The sequence below is a fragment of the Odontomachus brunneus genome, unplaced genomic scaffold, assembly GCF_010583005.1.
Source record: "Odontomachus brunneus isolate Ranch 3 - 2012 unplaced genomic scaffold, Obru_v1 Obru_scaffold_059, whole genome shotgun sequence".
NCBI classification, from domain to species: Eukaryota; Metazoa; Arthropoda; class Insecta; order Hymenoptera; family Formicidae; genus Odontomachus; species Odontomachus brunneus.
The window spans coordinates 141737-150330 of NW_022639509.1; the positions used below are offsets into that span (position 1 = coordinate 141737).

Consider the following 8594-nt stretch of genomic DNA (forward strand, 5'->3'; position numbering starts at 1 on the left):
TCTCTCTCTCTCTCTCTCTCTCTCTCTCTCTCTCTCTCTCTCTCTCTCTCGCGCGCGCGCGCGACCTTCGTCATTTGCTCCCAACCCCCAGTCTGCCTCTCTCTTCGCCCCCACGCCAGCCGCGGAAACTTTTCTCCCGGTCGTTCCAGCAGGAGAGCGGCCCTTTCTCTTCGCCCAAAACCCCGAACAAATGCATCCCACGCGAGTTGTTTTTTCTCTGCTCCGGAACGCATCAATCTCCTCACGCGGCGAGCTGGTCTATCCGCGTTCGACGCTGGCGATGCGACTTCCTCGAAGCTTTTAGTCGCGCCATGCGAACGGTACAAATTGCGTTTCGCGGCGGACAGATGTTATCCGCTAATGATGGGTGTGTGTGCGCGTGTGCGTGCATGTATGCATATATGCATGCATGCATGTGCCGTCGGTGAGGCGGCTGCCCTAAAATAGAATGAGCTTGAATCCCGATGAGAGCAAATTGGCACGTTTCTGACGTAACCAATCTCGTGCGTCTCGCAGATGCACCCGGCGAGAACAGACGGGCGATCACGTTAATTACCAGTTTCTTTTGGTATTCCGCGCGGCCGAGCGTTTCGTGCGGGGTTTCGCGAGATTACCGGCGATCTCCTATTATTATCATATCACGGCGAATATCTCGCGTTTCGTCGTCGCGAAACACCGTACTTCCGGCGCCTCCTCGTGCTCAAAAGCTCGTCAACATTCATCTACAAACGACCCCGACCTGCCTGGTTCTCGACATGCACTCTCATAAGAGCATCCGCCGTTAAATAAGTCTCCCCCTTGTACACGAGGCTGAGCGGAAAGAGAGAGATAGACAGAGATTGAAAGATTCGGGGGAAGAAGCGGGAGAGAGAGAGAGAGAGGGGGGGGGAGACGAATGAAACTTATATTAAACCTTAGAATTACTTGAAGTCTCTCAGAAATTTCTCCCGAGATGGCGCTTATAAATTTCCCACGAAATTTTGGTGCTTTATAAGGAAGAATCTTCGTCAACATCGCATCCGTTTAAGAATTATGTCGACGACATTACATCACCTTGCGCAGTTTCGCGATCTTTTTGCGGAAAACGTTTCAACGCGAGTTTCATCGAAGCGAACGTATCCCGCATGTCTGTATTTTTAATCGGCAACTTTCACTGAACCGAGTTATCAGTACGTTTTATTTCCGCGAAAAGTGCAGTCTAGTATCACTCCTTTTCGAGTTCATCAACATGCACCCACGAGACTCTCGTTCTCCGCGAGTCTCGACGGGTATCCTCGTGAGAGCGCCCGCCGCATTAAATGGCTCTTGCCTCCGACGTCGTGCAGCAAAGACTCGCGGGGTAACGAGACTTTCGAGAGTCCTCGACATTAAAAGGCGTATCTCCCCCGGTCGTACGCGACGTGAGCTGAGGTGGACAAGCGCGTCACGCCCGATTATTTGCCAAAGAGTTCGAGAGAAAGCCGGTAATGAAATTGGGAGAAACCCACCCTGCGGACTCGATGTTTATCCGCCCGATCCCTTGATTTCTGTTGATTTACTCGGTCGTCGGAGCGACGATAGAGGAACGGAAGGAGAGCGGTTTCTAAAAAACGGACGCCGCTACCCAAAGGTCGCGCGCGTCTTGAGACTTGCGAAAGTTGCGGGTGAAAGCTCAAGCGAGGTCGGCAGATGGAAGACGACCTCTCTCTCGTTCATTTCCGAAGAAATCAGATCATTCGTGGAGGTAACCTCTTCGGGTCCTCTGAGCGCGGATCTTAACGAGTTAGGGACGGAAATATGTTGAAAGAGATATAAGGATTTTATTATTTTTCTTCTTTGCGAGGGACTTCTCTGCGTCTTTATCGCGAGGTTCTACAAACGGGCCTGAATCCTGGCTCCTTCCTACCGGCGAAAATTATTCGAAATTAACGACGGGTATTAGCGGAGCAGAAGCTTTTAATTACATTCCCACGGCGGTCCTGAAAACGTGTTAAATATCTCTCGCTACGCATTACCGCTTTTCTCGCGCGTTGGTTTTTAATCAGCGTAACAAATACATGGCCGCCCACCCGCCTGCGCATACACCGACGGACTCACGCGACTCTCTTCCTCCCTGTCCTCGCGTGGGTCACCCCCGCGAAAGATAAATAACGCGAAAATCGCATTTGGCAGCCCGCCAAAATACGAAACGCACTGTCGGCCCGCAGAGTCGCTCGAATTCCCGCGACCGCCCCGCGCCAGATCATTTAAATCCCTTTTCAGCTAGTTAAAATACCGCGCGTATTCCGCGCGTTGCGACGGCTAGCGGGACCGCAGGACGTTTTAGTTTCATTTTCATGCGGGGGCGTATATGCGTTCACGCAGCCGGCCGCGTCTGCTTTTCTACACGACGGAGCAGCGCGTCGGTTGATTATTTCGACACTCGAACTCACCGTGTGGGAGAAATATGGACGTAGAATCGCAGAGTTATGTAAGTTTGTCGCACGTGAATCTCGAATTTTTCTGCTGTAAGACGTTAATCACGCGCGTGAAATCGGTTCCTTCGACACGCGTCGCAAATGACAGAACAAAAAGATATCTAATTACAGGTTTATCTCGGGGGAGTAAAGATTTAACGAGTCTTCTTTTAATCTCCATTTTCATTCATATCTGTTTACTTCATTGTATTAATATGTATAATGTTATTAACAGGAATAGATACTTGTTTTCTGTAAATGTGTGTACGTGTGGCTGACTCATGACGACTCCTAAGATACCTTCTAGAAATAATCATGCTGTATGGGAATTCTGCAACGGGACACTTCCCGGTTTGCTTCCTTTGCTTGCTTTGCATTATTTCTATCCTAGTAGCGGCGCTAAGTACGCATCCAAGAATATCGCCTAAGCAGCTTCGAGCGTGGAAGGAACCTTTGAAAAGGATCGTAACGCTGTTCAAACCATTGCAGGAAAGACTACGTCTTGTTAGCTCGTAAGAGGATATCACACGTCTGACACACGGCGACATTAAGCGAGTTTTTTCTCTCTTGAGATCGCGATATGTATGTAGGATGTTCTATGAGATAGGGATTGATTCTTCGCGGAAAAACAAGTCGATAATGTAGAGTGTACATCTCTAAAAATTTTTTGTTAGTTTCCGAAATAAACGACATCAAGAGCTTCCCAGAGGAATTCGTAATTTATACTGTCGAGATTTGTTTAACCTCGTTGTGAAATATGAGTGACATTATTTTATATTTTTTGACATTATTTATATTTTTTAGTTATATCTCGGATTAATTTAGTAAAAATTAATCTCGGAGAGGGCCAATTTTATACGTAACATTCTTGCAACCACGCCGATCGCGGTTTGCCTCGAGAATCTCGCACGCACTCGAACCAATATTCTCACCATCTATGCATACCCTACTGATGTCAACTAAATACGGAATAATCCCTATTTAAGACTTTAGGCTAACGGATATCTTATCTTGTCGGTGTTGTCTTATCGATATTGTCTTGCCTCGTCAATAATGCCGTACTTGTAGCATAATCTCAGTAACGGTGTCGGTCCTTGATAATCTAAAATCTTATCATTATTTAATTAGTAGTTAACGTATCGTGACAAAGATATTTTACTGCTGAATAATTTTGCGCAACAATATCTGCTATATCTAGGTCATTAAATCGATCGCGTGAAACTTATTTCGTAACCTTAATATACTTCTCAATTTATCAAGCGTGTTTACGTCGTCGTGTACAACGCATGAGAGATAAAAGAGCACATTATCGCTCTGAATATTACCGTGAAAAATATTATTTTTTATTAAGACCGCGTCTCCCGCGTCAATCACTACATCGACTCGATTATAGTTAGTTTTCTATCGTCCGCGCTATATTTTATTAGCGATATGAGTTATCAGTTACGAGTTACCAGTCTGTCAACATGATAATCACGTGTAGCAGCTGGAACTATACAATTTCCTCGGGAACGATGCTCTACAGAGAAGTGCTGTACTCTTCATTTTCGATTTGCTTTGTGCCGCGAACGATCTTCCCGTCTCTTCCCCTTTCCCCACCCTCTCTCTCTCTCTGTTCAATGGTACAATAGCCCGCGGATATCCTGTATTTTACGTTTTCTTATTAAAAAGAGCTAAAGAGAGCCCGAGCGCGCTCGGCCGCGGGCAAACAATTAAACTTCTTCCTTCTAACAACGATACGCGCAACGGATGATCGTTTGTTTGGCCGCGATGCGTTTAGTGCGATTACTAATGCAACTGCAGCAGTATTATTGGGCACTCGCCGGCCGCTGTTTGCGCAACTGCCAGGCCCGCACGTGTTATTCTGCATTTATCTTCGCATGAACTTATTGTTTCAAGTGTCACGTGGAATCGTGACGGTCACAGTTAGTGCGCGGATGCATTGGCCAGTAGTGACAGTTATTAAGAGGGAGCGATAAGACGCAATCTCTCTTTCGCTCCCTCTTTTTCTCTCTCTCTCTCTTTCTCTCTTTTTCTCTCAGCAACCCGGAGAAATCGCGCCGAGCAACTTGACTGGCGCGCACTCCCGGACACGGATTGTCAGTGTGGAAGTCGAGGTTGATAGTTTATTTTACGCGCATCACCGATCGATATGCTATCTACCGCCGTTTTTTTTGGCTAACCGAACGCGTCTCGGAGAATCGCACTTTTGCGGGACCCCATGGGAAAACGAAGACAGTGAACGGAATTAAACAGACAACCTATCGCGTCAACCTATGCTGCGTTATCAAGAACATACGTAAACTACAGAGAGACAGCGCAACGATCGATCGTCAGACTTGTCTTTTCTCGTCAACGTCTCCAGATCTCTCTCAGTCTTGTTACTTGGTCTCCGGTGGTCTTCCAACGTCGCGATGAAGATCTACGACTGTGACGGGCCGGACAACAAGATCCTGTATCTCAGACAACTACTGACTGCCTTGGCACCATTGCTAGGAGTCACCACATCGGGCATGTCCAACGGTTACAGCGCGATTTTGCTGCCGCAGCTCAAGTTGGCCGCGTTCAACGGCAGCGACGACTTTTCGTCGAATACGAGTGCGAATGCGAGTACGGATAACCTGGGGACGCTGAGCATCGACCAGGAGTCATGGATCGCGGCGGCCGCGGTGCTGCCAATGGCGCCGGGCTGTTGGACCGGCGGCGTCTTGGCGGAGAGACTGGGTCGGAAAATGTCGATGCTGCTGTCGTTTCCCGTCTTCTTCGTCGGCTGGCTAATCATCGGCCTCGCCGGCAGCGTAGAGACCTTGGTGGCCGGCAGGCTGCTCATCGGCTACTGCGTGGGCATACTCGCGCCCATCGTGCCGATCTACGTGAGCGAGACCAGCGATCCGTTGTTGCGTGGCATTCTACTGGGGGCGATCAGCCTGACCCTCTCCATGGGCATATTGGCGTGTCACGCGATGGGAACTTGGCTGCATTGGCGGACCACCGCGTACGTCTGCGGCGCGATGACGTTGGTCTGCTGGGTCATCAGTTTATTCTCGCGGGAGAGCCCGATGTGGCTGCTCGGCAGAGGCGAGCTCGAGCGGGCGAGGCGCTCGTGGATATTCTTACGTGGCGAGCACTGCCTCGAGGAGTTCGTTCTGTTGGAGAACTCCAGGCTCGCGGACTCCAAGCAGGAGCAAGCCAACAAGCGGTCGCTGTTGCGTTCTCTACGGAAGACTTGGTCTTCGCGATATTTCCTCAAGCCTCTCGCCATCACCTGCCTATATTTCTTCACCACGCAGTTCGCGGGTGCTAATGTCATGAGCTTCTACTGCGTGGAGATGTTGGCGGACGTTTCAGGACTGACCAACGCGTACCTTATCATGCTAGTGATCGACGTGATTCGTCTGATAGCCGGCGTGATTGTGTGCGTGCTCATGAAGTCATGCAACAGACGCGCGATGACATTCCTGTCCGGCTTCGGCGTGGCAGCCACTATGTTAGCGTTGGGCGCGTGTCTGGCGTTTGAAATCGGAAAACCGTGGATGCCCGTGGTCCTGCTTCTCATGTACATCGCGTTAGTGCAGTTGGGACTAGTGCCCTTGCCGTGGCTACTGTGCGGTGAGCTGTTCGCGAGGAAGTTTCGCGAGCTCGGTTCCGGGCTCGCGTCCGGCTTTGGTTTCTTCTGCTTCTTCGTGGTGATCAAGACGACACCGGCTATGATGGAGCTCATCCAGCCCGAGGGCACGTTCGCCGTTTACGGCTGCGTGGCGCTGATCGGGACCGGCATTTTGTACTTCATCCTGCCCGAGACCAAGAACAAGACTCTGCAGGAGATCCAAACGATCCTCGACAAGAAATCGCGCACGCTCGTGATACAAAACACGGACATTCCGATTCTCAAGTACGACAGTATCGAAAAAAGCAAGAGTCTGGAGAAGGACGTGATATCTGATAAATGATGACTGTTTAATATATAGTTGTTTGCTCATCAAGTTTGCGATACTTTCTTCTTCACGGATTTATAGACGAGTTTAACGAAACTGGCGAACCTCTATGCATGAGTTCGCGTATTTGTGAAAGGTTTCAGAACTGTCAGATGTTTTAATACGAGATGTATACAAATAACTTATATTCTTATTTTTAAGCAAGAGTATTTTCTAAGATATAAAATCAGTGTATTCTTCACTGAAATACTATTATACTTATAACTGCTGATTCAGTACTGCAATCAGTAAAATCTCGCTGAAAGGATCAGAATAGCAGCGATTTTATATATATATATATATATATATATATATATATATATATATATATATAAAAAATCGCTGCTATTCTGATCCTTATATATATATATATATATATATATGATGCACTTATATTCTACATATATGATTCTATATATATGATACATTTCTATATGTATGATGCACTTTGCAAACACAGTATTATTGCACGCAAAGCGTATGGAAGCCGTTAATTCCATCGCCACAAAGGCAGAAAGTTGGATAATGGTGTAAGGTATAACGAATTTGTGTATCACAGATTTTGCGGAATTTTATTTCCACGGGTCAAAATCAGTGAGAAATAAGGAACAACATAAAGTGGGAATGCTTTCACTGAAAATCAATTAATGCTAATTATCGGTGAAATAATTCTTTTACTGTTTCAATCAGGAATATTCTTACTAATTCACTTGCAGAGAGTGTAAAAATGCAATCTTATTCTTGGCGGAAAATCCTCTTGACCTCATGAGAATTTTTCTAAACCCAACAAAATGAATTCTAGTTGCAAGACGTTCTTTCCTGTGATACCAAGCGAAAACTCCTGCCGAAAGACTATTCCTCTTCTAATGAAGCAAATTATTAAACGGAAATTTACTAGATATTATTTAAACTTTTCTCCCTTTTGAATCAAGAGGAATAAAAAACTTAAAACAGAGTGTCCTCTTACTAGAAAAATTTCTATCAAATACAAACCTTGTAAATGAAAAATAAAATTCTTCTAACTTTAAGGATATTGTGTTAAGAATATTTTTTTTTGGTTTTAAGAATCCTTTTGAGGCTATATACAAGAGAACTCCGCTAAAAATAAGATTATATTTCTTCGGGTGACCATATTGTATTGTATAAATTCGCCAGAGAGAAAAATGTCGCAAACTTTGTGCAAACGACTATAAATGGAGAATATAGTGTGTATCTTTTTTGTTATACGATTGATAATTCGTGTATTTATGCGATGCGACGAGAATGAATCGGTGAACCTTACATGTACAGACTCGCCTCTCTCTCTCTCTCTCTCTTTCTCTCTCTCTCTCTCTCTCTCTCTCTCTCTCTCGAGCCGTTTCTCTATCGTACGGTATGCGGAAAGCGTGCGGTTAGTATAAAAGCGCGGCATGTGAGGCGCCGGTGTATTTATATATTACACGTCAAGCTCTTCCTCGGCGTTTTCGAAAAATCCGTATAATTTGTACGTTAAAAGTCGGACGTCGAGATTACCGTTCCGCCCGCGGCGGCGACGCGTTCGACGGTGAATGCGGAGAGCTCTTGCGTCGCTACCGCAAGCAATTTCGCATTGCCGTGAGTGACAACACGACGCATCCTTCGACCGGATATATTTCGGACGTGCCGTAAAATTAACCGATGCGTCGAAATAATGACTCTCTGCGGCCAACGGCGGGGCGAGGTGCGGCGCGGCGAGGGAGCAATAGAAATTTAACTGCGAGCCCTGCCACGGCACGGCGGACCGTAAAATTGCGTTCTCACGTGATTATTGCTCGGACCACTTACCGCAGCTGATGGAAATTACGGCTCGTCCCGACGCTCGCGTGACGTTTTGCGGCCCGGTGACTTAGGCGCGTACGTAAGTGAAATATGACGGCGGCGCTGTCGGGCTTATTAAAATGCAACACCCAAAAAAAAATAATTTTAATAAAAGTGGAATTCTCTAAACCTTAGAGGATTTTACTCTTATATATGGCCTCAAGAGGATTGCTTTGAAATCAAGAGAAAAATAATCTTAAACATTCTATTTCACAATTCTATTTCATACAAAGATAAAGGAATTTCATATTGAATGTACACAGTGCAAGTTTATTTGTTCTTAATCTAAATTTTCTCTTATATATTACTTCAACTCAAAAATATTTCTTTGGATTAATAAATTTTATCG

The 8594-nt window shown here is 46.2% G+C and overlaps 1 protein-coding gene across 1 annotated transcript; it reads left to right on the forward strand.

The window, feature by feature from the left end:
* Positions 1 to 2647: 2647 nt before the first annotated feature.
* On the forward strand, positions 2648 to 6678 carry LOC116845940 (facilitated trehalose transporter Tret1-2 homolog). The gene has a single exon (XM_032819189.1). The coding sequence runs from the start codon at positions 4850 to 4852 to the stop codon at positions 6383 to 6385; it is 1536 nt and encodes a 511-aa protein (XP_032675080.1). The 5' UTR covers positions 2648 to 4849; the 3' UTR covers positions 6386 to 6678.
* The last annotated feature ends 1916 nt before the right edge of the window (positions 6679 to 8594 follow it).

Coding starts and splice junctions, on each gene's coding strand:
- LOC116845940 (XM_032819189.1), top strand. CDS start 4,850: ATGAAGATCTACGACTGTGACGGGCCGGACAACAAGATCCTGTATCTC.